The 23462-nt window shown below is 43.8% G+C and overlaps 2 protein-coding genes across 3 annotated transcripts; one reads left to right on the top strand and one right to left on the bottom strand.

Moving 5' to 3' along the window:
* Window positions 1-170: 170 nt before the first annotated feature.
* Window positions 171-13501, bottom strand: cavin2b (caveolae associated protein 2b). 2 transcript variants are annotated; one of them, XM_034552659.1, is made up of 6 exons: window positions 13137-13501; window positions 8560-8700; window positions 7603-7704; window positions 4972-5238; window positions 4266-4418; window positions 171-1705 (listed from the first exon to the last, which is right to left on the bottom strand). In XM_034552659.1, the coding sequence occupies exons 1-6, from the start codon at window positions 13371-13373 to the stop codon at window positions 1289-1291; spliced, it is 1317 nt and encodes a 438-aa protein (XP_034408550.1). In that variant the 5' UTR covers window positions 13374-13501; the 3' UTR covers window positions 171-1288. The 2 variants fall into 2 exon arrangements, with proteins under 2 accessions (XP_034408550.1, XP_034408559.1); XM_034552668.1 differs by having other exon boundaries at window positions 171-1660.
* Window positions 13502-22159: 8658 nt separating this feature from the next.
* LOC117744091 (zinc finger BED domain-containing protein 1-like) lies at window positions 22160-23096 on the top strand. Its single transcript, XM_034552204.1, has 4 exons — window positions 22160-22387; window positions 22500-22639; window positions 22721-22899; window positions 23060-23096. Exons 1-4 carry the CDS (start codon window positions 22324-22326, stop codon window positions 23094-23096), a joined length of 420 nt encoding a protein of 139 aa, XP_034408095.1. The 5' UTR covers window positions 22160-22323.
* The last annotated feature ends 366 nt before the right edge of the window (window positions 23097-23462 follow it).

Genomic DNA, 23462 nt, shown 5'->3' with positions numbered 1-23462 from the left:
ACACACACATATATATGTGTATATATACACACATTTATACATATATATATATATATATACATATATATATATATATATATATATATATATATATATATACATATACACACACATATATATGTGTATATATAAAATGTATATATAAAATAAAATAGGAGCCAGAAAACAAAAAAGTGGGTACACAGATTTTATTGATTATAAGGTTCAGGTGATTCTCACACACCTGTTGGATGATTGACAGTCGGACAAACAGTAAAAACTTCTTTGGCAGCAGAAAGTTTCTATAAATGTAAAAAAAAAAAAAAACTGACTTCAAACATCAGTCTGCTTTTAACACCGTATATAATACAGAGTATTTAACTCTGTATATATATACTGAGTTAAATACTCTTCATATATATATATATATATATATATACACATATACATATATATACATATCTGAAGCTGATATTAAACCGATGGTGTCACAGATCAAACTGTTACGGGTATTAATACTTGTGTGTTGTTAATAAGCAGATTAATTATCAACAGGCTGGTTATTATTCAGAGTAGATATCCACACACGTACTCAGGAGAACGTTGGGGAACTTTAGAGGAACCTTCAGAAAAAGCTGAGAGGGAACCTTGGACAAACCTCAGTGGAAATGTGAGGAAACCTCAGAGCCCAAGTGGAATGTTAGAGGAACCCTGATAGAACCTTAGAGAAACTTTGAAGACTCTCTGGGGAACCTTGGAGGAACCCTGGTGGAACTTCCTTGCAACAATAGAGAAACTTTAGAAGAACCTAGGGAGATCTTTGGGAAATCTTAGAGGAACCTTGGAGGAACAAAAACCCAAACCTTTATGGGAACTCTGGAGGAACCTTGGGAGAACGTTAGAGGTACTTTAGTGAAAACCGGTATCCTTTGGGAAATGTTAGGGCAACCTTTTGATGGACCTTTAGTGAATAGGAAACAGTAGCAGAACCTAAAAAGAAACCTCAAAGCAAATATAATATTACAATTGATACATTAGAGTATTTGTTCAGCACCATGTTTTACACCATGCTCGTAAATGATATTGTTAGTTCTGGTGTTTTTATATCAGTGATAACAAGAATAGAAATACAAAAGAAATTAAACTGTGATGACCTTTAAAGTTGTTTTCCACTTTAAAGGAACACTTCAACATTAAGTGAACGAAGCTCCAGTGAGGAAACACAAACATCACAATGTTGAAGACCTGTGAGGGAGAACGTTGAGGATCTGAAGTTCACTAAATGTTGAGCTGTTTCTTTCACCAGTGTTTATGGTTCCTCCTCTTTCTCCTCCTGAGGCAGTGTGGAGGACAGAGCGTACTCCGGACCGACTCCCTCTGAAACCACCGACAGATCCGCCTCCACCTTCTCCTCCTCCTCCTCCTCCTTCTCCTTCTCCTTCTCCTTCTCCTCCTCCTCCTCCTCCTCCTCCTCCTCCTCCTCCTCCTCCTCCTCTTCCTCCTTCTCCTCCTCCTCCCCCTCATCTTTCTCCTCCTCCTTCTTCTCCTCCTCCTCCTCCTCCTTCTTCCCCTGTTCATCCGGAGCCAGCTGGGCGTGGACCTCGGTGAAGGGCACCTCCTGGTCGGTGCTGCCCAGCGGAGAGAGCTGGACGTCAGCCTGGACCACGACCGACTCCTCCACCTGAAGAGAGGCGTCGGGGGGCTGAGAGTCGGAGCTGCTGCGAGGCTGGAAAAACAGGAAGTAGAACAATACGGGAACCCTGAGGATCTTTAAGAGACCTTTATGGAACCCTCAGCAGAATCTTAGTGGACCAGCTGGGTGGACAAGATCGGCAGTGGGTCTCAACTAGTCTGTCTGGGACCCCCCATCACCCCTGAATGGAGTTTTGCTCTCTACCCGCTTCCATTATTTACCCCACTGTCTTTTGAGTTTAATGCAGTGACCGGTTCATCTAACCATTGTTGTTCTCTACCGTCCACATGGTTCCTTGGGAGACTTCTTGGAAGAACTAGACGTCCTCCTATCAAACTTCCCAGAAAACGCCCCCCGCTCATCCTTCTGGGTGACTTTAACATCCAGACAGAGAAGTCATGTGACCTGCTACTCTTCCTGTCTTCCTTTGCTCTCTCTCTCAGTCCTTCCCCTCCTACTCACAAAGCTGGACACCACCTTGACTATATGTTCACCAGAAACTGCTCTACAGCTAACCTCACTGTAACTCCACTTCCTGTCTCTGACCACTTCTTCATCTCTTACTCACTCCCACTCTTTGGAACTGACAACCCTCCCACAACGGACTCTGCACCTGTCCGTCTCAACATCCGCACCCTCTCTCCCTCTCTCCCTCTCTCCCTCTCTCCCTCTCTCCCCTCTCTCCCTCTCTCCCTCTCTCCCTCCTCTCTGGCCTCGTCTGTTCTGTCAGCCCTTCCTTCAACTGACTCTTTCGCACTCATGCATCCTGACTCTGCCACTGACACTCTCCTCTCAAAATACAGACACTCTCCTAGAAAATCCAAACAAGCCGACGACCTGCTCGTCTATCAATCTCTTATCTCCTCCTTCTCTGCCTCTATTTCTGCAGCCAAAAGCCTGTTCTACCAATCCAGAATTGAATCCTCTTTTTCTAACCACAAAAAGCTCTTTACTAATCCATCTTCTATAACTACACCTCCATTAACTTCATCTTCTTCCCCCTCTCTTTCCTATTTTATCCCCCTGTCTCCTAATCAAGTTCTTACCTGGGTAACCTCTGACCCCCCAACCACCTGCCCCCTTGACCCCATCCCTTCTCACATTCTCCAGTCCATTGCTCCGGACCTTCTTCCCTTTCTCACCCATCTCATTAACACCTCCCTCTCAACCGGCTGTTTCCCCAACTCTCTGAAGGAGGCGGAGTCAACCCTCTCCTGAAGAAACCCACTCTGACCCATCTGAAGTCAATAACCACAGACCTGAAGTCAATAACTACAGACCTGAAGTCAACAACTACAGACCTGAAGTCAATAACTACAGACCTGCCTCTCTCCTCCCCTTCCTTTCCAAAACTCTAGAGCGAGCTATCTTTAACCAAGTCTCCTCCTTTCTCCACAGTAACAACCTTCTAGACCCCCACCAGTCTGGATTCAAGGCCACTCAACAGAGACTGCCCTCCTTGCTGTCTCTGAGCAGCTTCACACTGCTAGAGCAGCCTCTCTCTCCTCTGTCCTCATCCTTCTAGACCTTTCCGCTGCCTTTGACACAGTGAACCACCAGATCCTCATGTCCTCCCTCCAGGACCTGGTATCTCAGGCTCTGCTCTCCCTCTTCTCATCCTACCTCACCGACCGCTCTTACCGGGTAACCTGGAGAGGATCTGTGTCTGAGCCTTGTCCTCTGACTACTGGGGTCCCTCAGGGCTCAGTACTTGGTCCTCTTCTTTTCTCTTTGTACACCAACTCTCTCGGCTCTGTCATTCTCTCGCATGGCTTCACCTACCACAGCTATGTTGACGACACCCATCTGATCCTCTCGTTTCCCCAATCTGAAACACAGGTAGCAGCACGAATCTCTGCCTGTCTGACTGACATCTCTCAGTGGATGTCTGATTGACATCTCTCAGTGGATGTCCGCATCCATTAACCCGGACAAGACTGAACTTCTCCTCCTTCCAGGAAAAGACTCTCCCACCCACGACCTGACTATTAACTTCAACAACTCAGTGCTGGCTCCGACTCCGACTGCCAAGAACCTCGGAGTGACACCTGTCAGTCAACTCTCCCTGACTGACAACATTACCACAATAACACACTCCTGTAGGTACATGCTGTACAACATCAGGAGAATACGACCCCTTCTCACTCAGAAGGCGGCACAGGTTCTGGTCCAGGCTCTGGTCCAGGCTCTGGTCATCTCACGGCTGGACTATTGCAACTCCCTCCTTCAGGTCTACCGGCTAATGCCATTCGACCTCTACAGCTCATCCAGAATGCAGCTGCTCGACTGGTCTTCAACCTCCTAAATTTACCCACAATCCTCCGCTCCTCCGCGACCTTCACTGGTTACCGGTGGCCGCAGCATCCGCTTCAAAACATTGGTACTTGGGTACCGTGCTGTGAACAGATCGGGTCCGGTCTACATCCAGGACATGGTCTAACCTCACACCCAGGACATGGTCTAACCTTACATCCAGGACATGGTCTAACCTCACACCCAGGACATGGTCTAACCTCACATCCAGGACATGGTCTAACCTCACACCCAGGAACCTTGGGGGCACATCTTGATATTATGCAGATTCATGGATTACCTTCCTGATGCTGAAGGTCAGAGGTGAAACCTTCAGACTGGAGGTTTTCTTTTTGATCTTCTCTCGTTGTTCCTGAGAAACAATCTTGGTTCCAATCTTCGTCATCTTCTTCTCGATGTTCTGCCTGGAGAACGCCTTCTTCAGACTGTCGACCTGCAGAGAGAGAAACTATTACACCTGTCTGTCTGATTGTACACCCGTCTGACTGTACGCCCGTCTGGCTGTACGCCTGTCTGACTATCCACCTGTCTGATTGTACACCTGTCTGACTAGCACCTGTCTGACTATCCACCTGTCTGACTGTACGCCCGTCTGATTGTACACCTGTCTGACTAGCACCTGTCTGACTATCCGCCAGTCTGACTGTACGCCCGCCTGACTGTCCGCACATCTGACTGTACGCCTGTCTGACTATCCGCCAGTCTGACTGTACGCCTGTCTGACTATCACCTGTCTGACTATATGCCCGTCTGACTGTACACCTGTCTGACTATCACCTGTCTGACTATATGCCCGTCTGACTGTACACCTGTCTGACTATCCACCTGTCTGACTGTACGCCTGTCTGACTATCCGCCAGTCTGACTGTACGCCCGCCTGACTGTCCGCACATCTGACTGTATGCCTGTCTGACTATCCGCCAGTCTGACTGTATGCCTGTCTGACTGTACGTCCGTCTGACTGAGCACCTGTCTGTGGTTTTTACCTTCTTCAGACTGGAATGTTTCAGTTTCTCGGCTCTGGACTTCTCCATGTTCTCCAGATCATGAGGCCAGACCTCTTCTTCCTCTAGCTCCGCCTCCAGCCCAACGTCCTCGTCAGATGATAAGTCGATGGTGTGAAGCCCCCCCTCCTGGGAACGGTTGCCGTCAGTGAAGCCGGCCACTGATTCATCACCTTCTTCCAAAATCTCATCACGAGGGAATGGAGGCGGATCCTTCACGTAAACACTGGAGGGGATCTCGTTCTCCTCCTGAAGAAGAGAAACACGTGTTAAGGGGCCCTTAGTGGAACCTCAGCATCAGCCTAAAGGAGCTTCATAAGGACCATGTCTTCACAGAAATCTCAGGAGAATCTGAGTGAAGGACCGGACCATTTTAGGGGAACTTTAGAGAAACTGAGGGTTTGAGAAATGTTCAGGGAACATAAGGCGTACCTGAAAAAACCTGTACTAAAATGTTAGGGAGCCAGTAGTGGAACCTCAAAGGAACCCTGATGACATCTTGAGGTTAATATGAGGACATCTGTTGGGTTTCCTTTCGAGAATGTCAGCAGAAACTTAGTGGAAATGTATGTGAATATTAGGAGATTTCAGCCAAAGAAAAATGTCAGAGGAATTCCTTCTCCTTCAAAGTAAATAATGTGAACAGGGCTGTCCACATACTTTAGTCCATATCGTAGTACCCAGTTAGTATTGTTGTTCTGTCTTAAAGTACTTAACACATACTGGATACAACATACTTTAGTCCATATCGTAGTATCCAGTCTGTATAAAGTACTTAACACATACTGGATACCACATACTTTAGTCCATATCGTAGTATCCAGTCTGTATAAAGTACTTTACACATACTGGATACCACATACTTTAGTCCATATCGTAGTATCCAGTCTGTATAAAGTACTTAACACATACTGGATACCACATACTTTAGTCCATATCGTAGTATCCAGTCTGTATAAAGTACTTTACACATACTGGATACCACATACTTTAGTCCATATAGTAGTATCCAGTCTGTATAAAGTACTTTACACATACTGGATACTACTATCAGCATGATGAAGTCCAGGAGGGCAGAGCTGAAGGTTTCCACAGAGAGTGAAAGGGTTAAACAGTTGACAGAGGACCACACCCACTGAGCCCACTCACACATGCAGTGAGGAATGCTGGGTATTTTAGGGAGGAATGTTCAGTGTGGGTGAAATACACACACTGATGATGCAGTAATGACCACATGACCAGCATGGACTACACACAGAGCTTTACTTCCTACAGTACTTAATTACCTTTAGTCACCTGTGAAGATACGTGGTACTACAAGAACCTGGAGCGAGTCACTGACGTCATTATTACTCATTTTGTTGTTACCACGACAACCACATCACATGATGACAGGTCACTGAGACCTCTCTCTGCAGTTCACTTCCTGCTGCAGCCGACGACCAAATAAGGCCACAGATTGTACATTAACAACAGACAAAAAGAGAGCTGGGGAACCTTACTGTCTGCAGATAACCACACTGTCTGTAGAGAACCATACTGTCTGCTGTCTGCAGAGAACTTTACTGTCTGTAGAGAACTTTACTGTCTGCAGAGAACCATACTGTCTGCTGTCTGCAGAGAACTTTACTGTCTGTAGAGAACCATACTGTCTGCAGAGAACCTTACTGTCTGCTGTCTGCAGAGAACTTTACTGTCTGCAGAGAACCTTACTGTCTGCTGTCTGCAGAGAACTTTACTGTCTGTAGAGAACCATACTGTCTGCTGTCTGCAGAGAACTTTACTGTCTGTAGAGAACCATACTGTCTGCTGTCTGCAGAGAACTTTACTGTCTGTAGAGAACTTTACTGTCTGCAGAGAACCATACTGTCTGCTGTCTGCAGAGAACTTTACTGTCTGTAGAGAACCATACTGTCTGCGGAGAACTTTACTGTCTGCGGAGAACATTACTCTCTGTATAGAACCTTACTCAACTGTGGAGAACTTTACTGTCTGTAGAGAACCATACTCTCTGCTGTCTGCAGAGAACTTTACTGTCTGCAGAGAACTTTACTGTCTGTAGAAAACCATACTGTCTGTGGAGAACCATACTGTCTGTGGAGAATCATTATTGTCTGTGGAGAACCATACTGTCTGTGGATAACATTATTGTCTGTGGAGAACCATACTGTCTGTGGAGAACATTACTGTCTGTGGAGAATCATACAGTCTGTGGAGAACCATACTGTCTGTGGAGAACATTACAGTCTGTGGAGAACCATACAATCTGTGGATAACCATATAGTCTATGGAGAACGTTACTGTCTGTGGAGAACCATACTGTCTGGAGAACTTTACTGTCAGTCTGTGGAGAACGTTACTGTCAGTCTGTTGGGAACCATATAGTCAGTGGAGAAACATACTGTCTGTGGAGAACCCTAGTCTGTGGAGAACCATACTGTCTGTTGGGAACCATATAGTCTGTGGAGAACCATACTGTCTGTGGAGAACCATACTGTCTGTGGGGAACTTTACTGTCAGTCTGTGGAGAAACATACAGTCTGTGGAGAACCATATTTTCTGTAGAGAACCACACTGTCTGTGGGGAACCTCAGAGCTCGTCATCACACTCACCTGGAAGATGAGAACTTTGAAGTTGTTCCTGCTGACCAGGTGAGCATGGTTGGCCTCCAGCTTCTTCACCTGGACACCCTGACGCTCCATCTTATCACGAACCTTCAGGAACAGGTGACAGGTGTGTTTCATATTAAGGGACAGTATGTATATTCAGATACAGGTGTGTGTATGTGTGTGTATATATATATTCAGATACAGGTGTAGTGGAGGTATATATATATATATATATATATATATATATATATATATATATATATATATTAAGATACAGTCCACATAGTATATAAACAGTTGTGGTATATATGTATATTCAAACACAGTTGCGGTGTATATGTATATTGAGACACAGGTGTGGTGTATATGTATATTCATACACAGGTGTGGAATATATGTATATTCAGACAGAGGTGTGTATATGTATATTCATACACAGGTGTGTATATGTATATTCAGACACAGGTGTTCTGTATATGTATAGTCAGACACAGGTGTGTATATGTATATTCAGACACAGGTGTGTATATGTATAGTCAGACACAGGTGTTCTGTATATGTATAGTCAGACACAGGTGTGTATATGTATATTCAGACACAGGTGTGTATATGTATAGTCAGACACAGGTGTGTATATGTATATTCAGACACAGGTGTGTATATGTATAGTCAGACACAGGTGTGTATATGTATGTTCAGACACAGGTGTGTATATGTATATTCAGACACAGGTGTTCTGTATATGTATAGTCAGACACAGGTGTGTATATGTATATTCAGACAGAGGTGTGTATATGTATATTCATACACAGGTGTGTATATGTATATTCAGACACAGGTGTGTATATGTATATTCAGACACAGGTGTGTATATGTATATTCAGACACAGGTGTGTATATGTATATTCACACACAGGTGTTCTGTATATGTATATTCACACACAGGTGTGATATATTTACCTCCTTCATGGTGACAGACAACTTGCGGCTCTTGTCCAGCAGTTTGCTGACGGTGTTGGAGGTGTGACTGTGGCTCTTGGACAGTTTGGTCATGTCCGCCTGGATCCCTCTGACCACACCTTCCATCTCCACCTGATGCCCCTGAAACACAAGCAACCAATGGCCGAAGCTTTAGAATCTTCATGACTTACCCGGAGAGCTCATGTTAGCTCATGTTAGCTTATGTTAGCTCATGTTAGCACCTCTGTGTCTGTCTACGACTAAAGCAGAATTCTGCAAGCTGATCCCCGCTGACTGCTCCTAACTGACCCCCGGTCGGTAGGGGCCCCTTGTGATCACATAGATCTGTGCATCTCCGAACCCCAGCTGCTACTCTGAGGCTAACAGCTGAGGTTACCACCAGTGCACAATGCTGGCCCGCTTCAGTGTTTTGTAGTGTGTTTGCTACCTGCTAGCATAGACATGCTAGCACTAGTGAATGATGTGCTAACGTACTGTGCTAACGTTAGCTCCATTAAGTATTACAGTATGAGTATTATACAACGTTCATCATGACGAGCTCCAAACCCACTAAACCAGCCTGAACACGAAGGAACCCAGACAACAGTTTGTGCTTCAGATACAAAAGACAGCGACACGTCAAAGTTATGAAACAGTGTTTGTTCTAAATTAGTTCTCTATGAGCAAATACTTTTAGCTGAAGCTTCTTGATATGAGAAACATGTGAGGAATCTAAGTCACAGCAGAGGGACACATCTGGAAAGCAGCTTGTTTAACCTCCGAGTGCTGCTGAGGGTCATGTGACGTCTGAACGAAGACAGAATCAGAGAGAACCAAAAAGATCACTCATAAACAGATTGCTTCTACGTTACAGCGAAATCAACAGTTTCTTTATTGAACTTTGGTTTGGATAGAGTTTCTGGATTTCAACATTGAAGGTTTGTACCATTGTTAGTTCTGGTTCCTGTACCACACTTAGTACCATTGTTAGTTCTGGTTCCTGTACCACACTTAGTACCATTGTTAGTTCTGGTTCCTGTACCACACTTAGTACCATTGTTAGTTCTGGTTCCCGTACCACACTTAGCACCATTGTTAGTTCTGGTTCCCGTACCACACTTAGTACCATTGTTAGTTCTGGTTCCCGTACCACACTTAGTACCATTGTTAGTTATGGTTCCTGTACCACACTTAGCACCATTGTTAGTTCTGGTTCCTGTACCACACTTAGCACCATTGTTAGTTCTGGTTCCTGTACCACACTTAGTACCATTGTTAGTTCTGGTTCCTGTACCACACTTAGCACCATTGTTAGTTCTGGTTCCTGTACCACACTTAGCACCATTGTTAGTTCTGGTTCCTGTACCACACTTAGCACCATTGTTAGTTCTGGTTCCTGTACCACACTTAGTACCATTGTTAGTTCTGGTTCCTGTACCACACTTAGTACCATTGTTAGTTCTGGTTCCTGTACCACACTTAGTACCATTGTTAGTTCTGGTTCCTGTACCACACTTAGTACCATTGTTAGTTCTGGTTCCTGTACCACACTTAGTACCATTGTTAGTTCTGGTTCCTGTACCACACTTAGTACCATTGTTAGTTCTGGTTCCTGTACCACACTTAGTACCATTGTTAGTTCTGGTTCCCGTACCACACTTAGCACCATTGTTAGTTCTGGTTCCCGTACCACACTTAGTACCATTGTTAGTTCTGGTTCCCGTACCACACTTAGTACCATTGTTAGTTATGGTTCCTGTACCACACTTAGCACCATTGTTAGTTCTGGTTCCTGTACCACACTTAGCACCATTGTTAGTTCTGGTTCCTGTACCACACTTAGTACCATTGTTAGTTCTGGTTCCTGTACCACACTTAGCACCATTGTTAGTTCTGGTTCCTGTACCACACTTAGCACCATTGTTAGTTCTGGTTCCTGTACCACACTTAGCACCATTGTTAGTTCTGGTTCCTGTACCACACTTAGTACCATTGTTAGTTCTGGTTCCTGTACCACACTTAGCACAATTGTTAGTTCTGGTTCCTGTACCACACTTAGTACCATTGTTAGTTCTGGTTCCTGTACCACACTTAGCACCATTGTTAGTTCTGGTTCCTGTACCACACTTAGTACCATTGTTAGTTCTGGTTCCTGTACCACACTTAGCACCATTGTTAGTTCCGGTTCCTGTAGCAAAGTTAATACTGGTGTCTGTACTGGAGTCTGTACTGGAGTCTGTTCTGGTGTCTACACTGCTGAGGTCCTGGAGTCTGTTCTGGTGTCTACACTGGTGAGGTACTGGAGTCTGTACTGGAGTCTGTTCTGGTGTCTACACTGGTGAGGTACTTTGAGTCTGTACTGGAGTCTGTACTAGAGTCTGTTCTGGTGTCGGTCCTGGTGTCTCTACCGGTGTGTGTCCTGGCGTTTGTACTGGAGTCTGTACTGGAGTCTGTTCTGGTGTCTACACTGCTGAGGTCCTGGAGTCTGTTCTGGTGTCTACACTGGTGAGGTGCTGGAGTCTGTACTGGTGTCTACACTGGTGAGGTACTGGAGTCTGTCCTGGAATCTGTTCTGGTGTCTACACTGGTGAGGTGCTGGAGTCTGTCCTGGAGTCTGTACTGGTGTCTACACTTTTGACGTACTGGAGTCTGTACTGGTGTCGGTACTGGTGTCTGTCCTGGTGTTTGTACTGGATTCTGTACTGATTTCTACACTGGTGAGGTACTGGAGTCCTTACTGGTGTCTGTACTGGTGTCGGTACTGGAGTCTGTACTGATGTCTACACTGGTGACGTACTTGAGTCTGTACTGGTGAGGTACTGGAGTCTGTACTGATGTCTACACTAGTGACATACTTGAGTCTGTACTGGTGTCGGTACTGGTGTCTGTACTGGTGTCTGTGCTGGTGTTTGTACTAGATTCTGTACTGGAGTCCTTACTGGAGTCTGTACTGGAGTATGTTCTGGTGTCTACACTGGTGAGGTACTGCAGTATGTTCTGGTGTCTACACTGGTGAGGTACTGGAGTCTGTACTGGAGTCTGTTCTGGTGTCTGTACTGGTGAGGTACTGGTGTCGGTGCTGTTGAGGTACTGGAGTCTGTTCTGGTATCGGTACTGGGGTCTGTACTGGAGTCTGTTCTGGTGTCTACACCAGTGAGGTACTGGTGTCTGCACTGATGAGGTACTGGAGTCTGTACTGGAGTCTGTTCTGGTGTCTGTACTGGTGAGGTACTGGAGTCTGTACTTGTGTCTGTACTGGTGTCGGTACTTGAGTCAATACTAGTGTCGGTACTGGGGTCTGTACTGGAGTCTGTTCTGGTGTCTACACCGGTGAGGTACTGGTGTCTGTACTGGTGAGGTACTGGAGTCTGTTCTGGTGTCTACACTGGTGAGGTGCTGGAGTCCGTACTGGTGTCGGTACTGGTGTCTGTCCTGGTGTTTGTACTGGATTCTGTACTGATTTCTACACTGGTGAGGTACTGGAGTCCTTACTGGTGTCTGTACTGGTGTCGGTACTGGAGTCTGTACTGGAGTCTGTTCTGGTGTCTACATTGGAGTCTGTACTGGTGAGGTAGTGGAGTCTGTTCTGGAGTCTGTACTGGTGAGGTACTGGAGTCCTTACTGGTGTCTGTACTGGTGTCGGTACTGGAGTCTACTGATGTCTACACTGGTGACGTACTAGTCTGTACTGGTGTCGGTACTGGTGTCTGTACTGGTGTCTGTGCTGGTGTTTGTACTAGATTCTGTACTGGTGTCTACACTGGTGAGGTACTGGAGTCTGTACTGGAGTCTGTTCTGGTGTCTACACTGCTGAGGTCCTGGAGTCTGTACTGGAGTCTGTTCTGATGTCTACACTGGTGAGGTACTGGAGTCTGTACTGGAGTCTGTTCTGGTGTCTACACTGCTGAGGTCCTGGAGTCTGTTCTGGTGTCTGTACTGGTGAGGTACTGGTGTCGGTGCTGTTGAGGTACTGGAGTCTGTTCTGATGTCTGTACTGGTGTGGTACTGGAGTCTGTACTGGAGTCGGTACTGGGGTCTGTACTGGAGTCTGTTCTGGTGTCTACACCGGTGAGGTACTGGTCTCTATACTGGTGAGGTACTGGAGTCTGTTCTGGTGTCTGCACTGGTGAGGTACTGGAGTCTGTTCTGGTGTCTGTACTGGTGAGGTACTGGAGTCTGTACTGGTGAGGTACTGGAGTCTGTTCTGGTGTCTGCACTGGTGAGGTACTGGAGTCTGTACTGGAGTCTGTTCTGGTGTCTGTACTGGTGAGGTACTGGAGTCTGTTCTGGTGTCTGTACTGGTGAGGTACTGGAGTCTGTTCTGGTGTCTGTATTGGTGAGGTACTGGTGTCTGTACTGGTGAGGTACTGGAGTCTGTTCTGGTGTCTGCACTGGTGAGGTACTGGAGTCTGTTCTGGAGTCTGTTCTGGTGTCTGTACTGGTGAGGTACTGGAGTCTGTTCTGGTGTCTGTACTGGTGAGGTACTGGAGTCTGTTCTGGTGTCTGTACTGGTGTGGTACTAGAGTCTGTTCTGGTGTCTGTACTTGCATTAAGGTGTGGCCCCGCCCCTGGCTCACCTCCATCTTGTTCTGGTTCTCCTGCACGGCGTCTAGCATGTTGACGAGTTTGTCCAGCAGAGTGAGGACCGTGATGGCGTTGACGGGACCCGGACTCATCGTCTCAGGGTCAAATCCTGCCAGGGGGGATAAGGGAGAGGCTTGGTCCTCCTCCTCCTGGACCTGCGGGTCCTGCTGGTCGTGGTTCTGAGGGGGGACGAGTAGGTCCTGGCTTTGGTGGGTCTCAGTGGTCACCATGATGACTCAGTCCTCACTCTGAGAGACGACTCGAGTCAAATCTAAACTTCAGAAACTCCACGAAGTCTTTCTGCTGCAGGAAAACACTGAGCTCCACCTCTCTGTGTGTGTGTGTGTGTGTGTGTGTGTGTGTGTGTGTGTGCTGCGCTCTGATTGGTTGGCTCAGAGGAAAACTTTCCAACTGTGGAAGCGTCCACACCTTTAACTCCTTCACTACCACAAAGTTTAAAACTGACATGTTTTTAAAGTTTTTTTTACATAAATTAGAAACACAAACCCACTGATTACAAAAAGTACAGATATTGAAAAGTATTTATGAAAAAAACTTACATATACCCAAAAATATATTTATAGTATTATTAATAGTTCTGAAAGAAACTTTTAAACCAAAGAAACTTGAATCTGTGTACAATAAATATTTACAATAATATTATAATATAATATTATTATATATAATATAATATAATTATATATTATAATATATAAGATAATATTTATTGTAATTTTATTTAAAATAAATAAATAACAAATTTACAACATTGTCTTTTTAACATAAAATCTTAAAATAAATTGATAAAAATAAACATAAATATAATTAGTCCATAAATAGATGTGACCCAAGTTTAAATCTGAAAGGGTTAAATCTCTCTCTCTTCAGAGTTCAGCCGGAAGCTCAATGTCTCTCCACCCAGGAGGGGGTGGGGCCTGTTACCATGGCCACGGGGCAGGTCTGTGTTTGTTTGTGTGGAGAGAGACAGACAGAGAGCTCTCTCTCTCTCTTTGTGTAAAAACGGACTTATTTTGTGTTTCCTCAGTTTATTAAAATCCACATTCATAACAGCGGTGACTCGTAAAGATTTAAAGTATTCAGATTAACCTCTTTGTTGTTTGTTAGTGTTGAGGTGCAGTTCACAGGACAAGAGAGGAGGAGAGGAGGGGAGGAAGAGAGGAAGAGAGCAAGTGAGGAAGAGATGAAGATAGGAAGAGAGCAAGTGAGGAAGAGAGGAAGTGAGGAAGTGAGGAAGAGAGGAAGAGAGCAAGTGAGGAAGAGATGAAGAGAGCAATTGAGGAAGAGATGAAGATAGGAAGAGAGCAAGTGAGGAAGAGAGCAAGTGAGGAAGTGAGGAAGAGAGGAAGAGAGCAAGTGAGGAAGAGATGAAGAGAGCAATTGAGGAAGAGATGAAGATAGGAAGAGAGCAAGTGAGGAAGAGAGGAAGTGAGGAAGTGAGGAAGAGAGGAAGAGAGCAAGTGAGGAAGAGATGAAGAGAGCAATTGAGGAAGAGATGAAGATAGGAAGAGAGCAAGTGAGGAAGAGAGGAAGTGAGGAAGAGAGGAAGTGAGGAAGAGAGGAAGAGAGGAAGTGAGGAAGAGAGGAAGTGAGGAAGAGAGCAAGTGAGGAAGAGATGAAGAGAGAAAGCTAGGAAGAGATGAAGAGATGAAGAGAGGAAGAGAGGAAGAGAGCAAGTGAGGAAATGAGGAAGAGAGGAAGTGAGGAAGAGAGAGGATTCTGTAACTCTGAGTTTAATGACAACATATATCTAGTATATGCATCTAGAACCCAGAACACAGAACCGTTCTGCAGCAGGTCAAATGAATGTTTATTTGTAACTACGTTTCAACAACAAGCTTCAAAGTGCTTCACATGAAACCATCAAAACATCAAAACATAAGGAAAACAAGATTTAAAAACAAGTAAGAACATTCATTAAAACAGTCAAGGAGCAAGAAATAGAATTATAGTTGCAGTTAGAAAAATAAAAGGTTTTTATATATATATATATATATATATATATATATATATATATATATATCCTTGAAACATCAAAAGGGAAAGTCTTGAATCTGGATGTAAAGGAGCTGAGGGTCTCTGAGGGTCTCTGAGCTTTCAGGGCCTTTAGTTCTGACTCTTGGAACAGGAAGTAGACCAGTCCCAGACCACCTGAGGGGTCTAAGACTGGAACGAGGTGGAAACAGGAAGAAGAGCTCACATCATGGGATTCAAACACAATACACTTGTTACTCTGTATTGTGTGTGTGTGTGTGTGAGGGGGGGGGGGGGGGGGGCTACTTCCTTTAACTGTACTTAAGGGATGTAAGGAATTCAACAGATTAGTCCGGCTGTGTTGAACTTCCTGATGAAACGTCTTACTATATTAGTAAAGTATGAGTATTATATAAAGTATTAGTTTAGAATTAATACAGTATTAGTAAAGTATTAGTTTAGTATTAATATAGTAATAGTTTAGTGTAGTATTATTTTAGTAATAGTATAGTAATAGTAAATTATTAGTTTACTATATTAATACAAAACTAATATTATAATAATACTATACTAAACTAATACGTTATTAATCTATACTAATACTATATTAATACTATACTTAGTATAGTATTAATATAGTATTAGTATAGTATTTGTATGAGTAGTTTATACTCGCAGGTCCAACATGTGGTCAGCATGAAGAATACTTTAATGCCAACCAAGTTCTTTTTTCTTTTCTGTTTTTTACTCTTTTAATTAATTGGTTGGTTTTATATTACATTTTATAGACTTTTGTTTTTAAAAGTAATTATCTGTTTATCTGTTTTTGTTCTTCTGCTGCTGTGACTCTTTACATTCTCTGTTTTATTATTATTATAATATTAGTATAATAATTTTATTATTATAATGATATAATTATTTTTATATTACGATATTATTATTATTATGATATTATATTATAAATAAATATTATGATATATGAATACTATACTTATATAATATAATTATATTCTTATATTATTCTTATATTCATATATTATAATTGTATTATATATTATTGAGCTGCTTAAAGGATACCTTTAGTATTTATAGCCTGATTTATTTAATTTATTTAATCTAATGACTTCATGTCCCTTTTTGTAGTGTTTTAAAAGTTGTTGATTATGAATATATTATATGGTTTAGATTATTATTATATAGATTCATGAATATATTATATGGTTTGTATTATTATAATATTATTATATGGTGTGGATTATTATTATAGAGATGAATAAACCTCTCTCTCCTCTGTCCTCATCCTTCACACTAGAGCAGCCTCTCTCTCCTCTGTCCTTATCCTTCACACTAGAGCAGCCTCTCTCTCCTCTGTCCTTATCCTTCACACTAGAGCAGCCTCTCTCTCCTCTGTCCTTATCCTTCACACTAGAGCAGCCTCTCTCTCCTCTGTCCTCATCCTTCACACTAGAGCAGCCTCTCTCTCCTCTGTCCTTATCCTTCACACTAGAGCAGCCTCTCTCTCCTCTGTCCTTATCCTTCACACTAGAGCAGCCTCTCTCTCCTCTGTCCTTATCCTTCACACTAGAGCAGCCTCTCTCTCCTCTGTCCTTATCCTTCACACTAGAGCAGCCTCTCTCTCCTCTGTCCTTATCCTTCACACTAGAGCAGCCTCTCTCTCCTCTGTCCTTATCCTTCACACTAGAGCAGCCTCTCTCTCCTCTGTCCTTATCCTTCACACTAGAGCAGCCTCTCTCTCCTCTGTCCTCATCCTTCACACTAGAGCAGCCTCTCTCTCCTCTGTCCTCATCCTTCACACTAGAGCAGCCTCTCTCTCCTCTGTCCTCATCCTTCTAGACCTTTCCGCTGCCTTTGACACAGTGAACCACCAGATCCTCTTGTCCTCCCTCCAGGACCTGGTATCTCAGGCTCTGCTCTCACTCTTCTCATCCTACCTCACCGACCGCTCTTACCGGGTAACCTGGAGAGGATCTGTGTCTGAGCCTTGTCCTCTGACTACTGGGGTCCCTCAGGGTTCAGTCCTTGGTCCTCTTCTCTTCTCTCTGTACACCAACTCTCTCGGCTCTGTCATTCTCTCGCATGGCTTCTCCTACCACAGCTATGCTGACGACACCCAACTGATCCTCTCGTTTCCCCAATCTGAAACACAGGTAGCAGCACGAATCTCTGCCTGTCTGACTGACATCTCTCAGTGGATGTCTGACTGACATCTCTCAGTGGATGTCTGACTGACATCTCTCAGTGGATGTCTGACTGACATCTCTCAGTGGATGTCTGTCTGACATCTCTCAGTGGATGTCTGACTGACATCTCTCAGTGGATGTCTGACTGTCATCTCTCAGTGGATGTCTGATTGACATCTCTCAGTGGATGTCTGACTGACATCTCTCAGTGGATGTCTGACTGTCATCTCTCAGTGGATGTCTAATTGACATCTCTCAGTGGATGTCTGACTGACATCTCTCAGTGGATGTCTAATTGACATCTCTCAGTGGATGTCTGACTGACATCTCTCAGTGGATGTCTAATTGACATCTCTCAGTGGATGTCTAATTGACATCTCTCAGTGGATGTCTGACTGACATCTCTCAGTGGATGTCTAATTGACATCTCTCAGTGGATGTCTGACTGACATCTCTCAGTGGATGTCTGACCGACATCTCTCAGTGGATGTCTGACCGACATCTCTCAGTGGATGTCCGCTCACCACCTGAAAATTAACCCGGACAAGACTGAACTTCTCCTCCTTCCAGGAAAAGACTCTCTCACCCACGACGTGACTATTAACTTCAACAACTCAGTGCTGGTTCCGACCCCGCCTGCCAAGAACCTCGGAGTGACACCTGTCAGTCAACTCTCCCTGACTGCCAACATTACCACAACAACACGCTCCTGTAGGTACATGCTGTACAACATCAGGAGAATACGACCTCTTCTCACTCAGAAGGCGGCACAGGTTCTGGTCCAGGCTCTGGTCATCTCACGGCTGGACTATTGCAACTCCCTCCTTCAGGTCTACCTGCTAATGCCATTCGACCTCTACAGCTCATCCAGAATGCAGCTGCTCGACTGGTCTTCAACCTCCTAAATTTACCCACAATCCTCCGCTCCTCCACGACCTTCACTGGTTACCGGTGGCCGCAGCATCCGCTTCAAAACATTGGTACTTGGGTACCGTGCTGCGAACAGATCGGGTCCAGTCTACATCCAGGACATGGTCTAACCTCACACCCAGGACATGGTCTAACCTCACATCCAGGACATGGTCTAACCTCACACCCAGGACATGGTCTAATCTCACATCCAGGACATGGTCTAACCTCACATCCAGGACATGGTCTAACCTCACACCCAGGACATGGTCTAATCTCACATCCAGGACATGGTCTAACCTCACATCCAGGACATGGTCTAACTTCACACCCCAGCCCGTTCACTTCGGTCGGCTTCTGCCAATCTGCTTGTAGCTCCGTCACTTCGAGCTAAACACTCAACAAAATCACGACTGTTTGCTGTGCTGGCTCCTCATTGGTGGAACGAGCTCCCCATTGACATCAGGACAGGAAGTCTCTACAGACTAAAAACACATCTTAGTGACTACACCTTGAATAGGGAAGGTAGAGCCGTAGTAGTACTTAAATGTCTCTTACTGATAGCACTTTGTTGTTTAGCACTTTAGTAGCACTTAAATGTCTCTTACTGATAGCACATTGTAGTTTAACACTTTAGTAGCACTTAAATGTCTCTTACTGATAGCACATTGTAGTTTAACACTTTAGTAGCACTTAAATGTCTCTTACTGATAGCACATTGTAGTTTAACTTTATTAAAGAAATTGTACTTTCTTGATTATTGTTGTTCTGAGTTTGGACTCATGGTTTAATGCACTTAATAATAATCCATTTAATTTATATAGTGCTTTTCAAGATACTCAAAGACACTTTACATTATACATGTTCTACGAGGAGCAATGCAGGGTTAAGTGTCTTGCTCAAGGACACATCGACTAGGGCGGGGATTGAACTGCCAACCTCTTGATTGAAAGACGGGCATGCTAACCACTGACCCATAGTCGCCCCACTTATTGTAAGTCGCTTTGGATAAAAGCGTCAGCTAAATGACATGTAATGTAATGTAAAATGAATATATTTTATGATTTAGATTATTATAATATTATTATTATATTTCTATATCGTTTAGATTATTATTATATAGATTAATGAATATATTATATGATTTAGATTATTATTATATAGATTAATGAATGTATTATATGGTTTAGATTATTATTATATAGATTAATTGTAGTGTTGTTACGAGATGTGCCGACGCTTCGAAGCGTGTGTCGAGTAATGGAGGGGGGCGTTTCCTCGAAGCGCGTATCGAGGCTTGCTTCATGTAGGGGAGGAGCCAAAAATGATGACGTCCGAAGCCTCGCTACCCGGCTGTACCACGTGACTGCTTCGGCAAGCGGTTCAGAGTTTGCCGGGAGGTTTGACAGCAATATAAACCCCTCAGGCTCCATTCAAAATGTGTGTTGTTGGTTGAGAGTTTGGAGAGAGAGATAGTTTGGAGAGAGAGATAGTTTGGAGAGTTAGGAGAGAGAGATAGTTTGGAGAGTTTGGAGAGAGAGATAGTTTGGAGAGTTAGGAGAGAGAGATAGTTTGGAGAGAGAGATAGTTTGGAGAGTTTGGAGAGAGAGATAGTTTGGAGAGAGAGATAGTTTGGAGAGTTAGGAGAGAGAGATAGTTTGGAGAGTTTGGAGAGAGAGATAGTTTGGAGAGTTAGGAGAGAGAGATAGTTTGGAGAGTTTGGAGAGAGAGATAGTTTGGAGAGTTAGGAGAGAGAGATAGTTTGGAGAGTTTGGAGAGAGAGATAGTTTGGAGAGTTTGGAGAGAGAGATAGTTTGGAGAGTTAGGAGAGAGAGATAGTTTGGAGAGTTTGGAGAGAGAGATAGTTTGGAGAGTTAGGAGAGAGAGATAGTTTGGAGAGTTAGGAGAGAGAGATAGTTTGGAGAGAGAGATAGTTTGGAGAGAGAGATAGTTAGGAGAGAGAGATAGTTTGGAGAGTTTGGAGAGAGAGATAGTTTGGAGAGTTAGGAGAGAGAGATAGTTTGGAGAGTTAGGAGAGAGAGATAGTTTGGAGAGAGAGATAGTTTGGAGAGTTTGGAGAGAGAGATAGTTTGGAGAGAGAGATAGTTTGGAGAGTTAGGAGAGAGAGATAGTTTGGAGAGTTTGGAGAGAGAGATAGTTTGGAGAGTTAGGAGAGAGAGATAGTTTGGAGACTTTGGAGAGAGAGATAGTTTGGAGAGTTAGGAGAGAGAGATAGTTTGGAGAGTTAGGAGAGAGAGATAGTTTGGAGAGTTTGGAGAGAGAGATAGTTTGGAGAGTTAGGAGAGAGAGATAGTTTGGAGAGTTTGGAGAGAGAGATAGTTTGGAGAGTTAGGAGAGAGAGATAGTTTGGAGAGTTTGGAGAGAGAGATAGTTTGGAGAGTTTGGAGAGAGAGATAGTTTGGAGAGTTAGGAGAGAGAGATAGTTTGGAGAGTTAGGAGAGAGAGATAGTTTGGAGAGAGAGATAGTTTGGAGAGTTTGGAGAGAGAGATAGTTTGGAGAGAGAGATAGTTTGGAGAGTTAGGAGAGAGAGATAGTTTGGAGAGTTTGGAGAGAGAGATAGTTTGGAGAGTTAGGAGAGAGAGATAGTTTGGAGAGTTTGGAGAGAGAGATAGTTTGGAGAGTTAGGAGAGAGAGATAGTTTGGAGAGTTAGGAGAGAGAGATAGTTTGGAGAGAGAGATAGTTTGGAGAGTTTGGAGAGAGAGATAGTTTGGAGAGAGAGATAGTTTGGAGAGTTAGGAGAGAGAGATAGTTTGGAGAGTTTGGAGAGAGAGATAGTTTGGAGAGTTAGGAGAGAGAGATAGTTTGGAGAGTTTGGAGAGAGAGATAGTTTGGAGAGTTAGGAGAGAGAGATAGTTTGGAGAGTTAGGAGAGAGAGATAGTTTGGAGAGTTTGGAGAGAGAGATAGTTTGGAGAGTTAGGAGAGAGAGATAGTTTGGAGAGTTTGGAGAGAGAGATAGTTTGGAGAGTTTGGAGAGAGAGATAGTTTGGAGAGTTAGGAGAGAGAGATAGTTTGGAGAGTTTGGAGAGAGAGATAGTTTGGAGAGTTAGGAGAGAGAGATAGTTTGGAGAGTTAGGAGAGAGAGATAGTTTGGAGAGAGAGATAGTTTGGAGAGTTAGGAGAGAGAGATAGTTTGGAGAGTTAGGAGAGAGATAGTTTGGAGAGTTAGGAGAGAGAGATAGTTTGGAGAGAGAGATAGTTTGGAGAGTTAGGAGAGAGAGATAGTTTGGAGAGTTTGGAGAGAGAGATAGTTTGGAGAGTTAGGAGAGAGAGATAGTTTGGAGAGTTAGGAGAGAGAGATAGTTTGGAGAGTTAGGAGAGAGAGATAGTTTGGAGAGAGAGATAGTTTGGAGAGTTTGGAGAGAGAGATAGTTTGGAGAGAGAGAGATAGTTTGGAGAGTTAGGAGAGAGACATAGTTTGGAGAGTTTGGAGAGAGAGATAGTTTGGAGAGTTAGGAGAGAGAGATAGTTTGGAGAGTTAGGAGAGAGAGATAGTTTGGAGAGTTAGGAGAGAGAGATAGTTTGGAGAGAGAGATAGTTTGGAGAGTTAGGAGAGAGAGATAGTTTGGAGAGTTAGGAGAGAGAGATAGTTTGGAGAGAGAGAGATAGTTTGGAGAGTTAGGAGAGAGAGATAGTTTGGAGAGTTTGGAGAGAGAGATAGTTTGGAGAGTTAGGAGAGAGAGATAGTTTGGAGAGTTTGGAGAGAGATAGTTTGGAGAGAGAGATAGTTTGGAGAGTTAGGAGAGAGAGATAGTTTGGAGAGTTAGGAGAGAGAGATAGTTTGGAGAGTTAGGAGAAAGAGATAGTTTGGAGAGTTAGGAGAGAGAGGTGAGAAGGATAGGTGATAAGATGGAGCCAGGTAGGAAGAGGAGGATTTCCCCTGTGTGGGAACACTTTGATTTGATAACTCCTAATAAGGTAAGCTAAATCTAACTCTATTTCAGACTCATTAGGTTTGCTTATCAAGAACGGTATTTTGCACAGTTTCTTATTTTATTTAAAGGTGCGGTGTTTATTGTGCTCCAGGGAGTTGGGGTACAATAACAACACCTCATCCATGCTAAGGCATTACCGTGCCTTGCATGAGAATAAGGAGGAAACTGGAGCTTCACCCAGCCATGGTAAGTCATTACAATAATACAAATGCACCATCACAATTTGTCCCTGTTCACTTTTGTTTATTGTGAAAATAAAGACAGGTAACAGACACTGTATGTATTCTCTTTTAACCAGCCACCAGAAAACAAGAGCTGGATGAAGCCCTCGTCTCCATGATAGTGAAGGACACACAGCCTTTCACTGTTGTGGATGATGTTGGATTCAGGGCATTTGTGTCCAAACTGGATCCTAATTATGTTATCCCTACAAGGCAGGTGTGTATGGGTGGGTGCATGCATGAAACAAGAGTACTTTATTGTGTCTCACAGTTCAGCACTATATTTTTTTTCTTTTAGGCTCTGAAGGCCATGGTGGAGGCCAAGTATGAGTTGGCTAAGGAGAAGGCTAAGGCTAAAATGGAAACGGTGGTTGCTGTTAGCCTTACGTCTGACATGTGGACATCCATCAATATGGATGCCTACCTGGCAGTAACATGCCATTTTGTGGGTGAGAATACCAAGCTCAGTTCAGTGCTGTTAGGAGTGCAGGCATTCCCCCAATCACACACTGCTGAAAATATAGCTTGTGTGAAAGCCTCCTTGATGGAGGAATGGGGAATCACTAATAAGGTGACATTTATATAGACTAGCTCTTGCGTTTTTGTGCACGCCAGCGTCTTCTGTACCCTGTGAAAGGGTGTTTTCAAAGGCCGGAGAGGTTGTGTCCAAATAAAGGAATCGTTTAAAACCAAAAACTGTTGAGAAACTGTTATTTCTGAATAAAAATGAATAAAATGTCCCCTGTCCTGTACATCACTGTCCAAGTTCCACAAGCATATTCAGTCCTCTTTTCCTAGTTCCACAAGCACTTTCACTGTCCTGCCTGCTTAAGCCCATGCCATTTCCCTAAAGTGACATAATAACAGTATTACACCACCTGCCTTACCATACGACACTACCATTTTGGGAGAATGTTCAGACACAGGATACATTCAAAACATTTTATTATGCACATATGTGATCATTTATTTACAGAAATTATTTGGGCATACATTTTTGTAATTCAGTCATTCCCAACAGCCATAACAGACACAACAAT

Source organism: Cyclopterus lumpus, chromosome 2 (assembly GCF_009769545.1).
Source record: "Cyclopterus lumpus isolate fCycLum1 chromosome 2, fCycLum1.pri, whole genome shotgun sequence".
NCBI classification, from domain to species: domain Eukaryota; kingdom Metazoa; phylum Chordata; class Actinopteri; order Perciformes; family Cyclopteridae; genus Cyclopterus; species Cyclopterus lumpus.
This window is presented reverse-complemented; position numbering and strand designations above follow the sequence as displayed.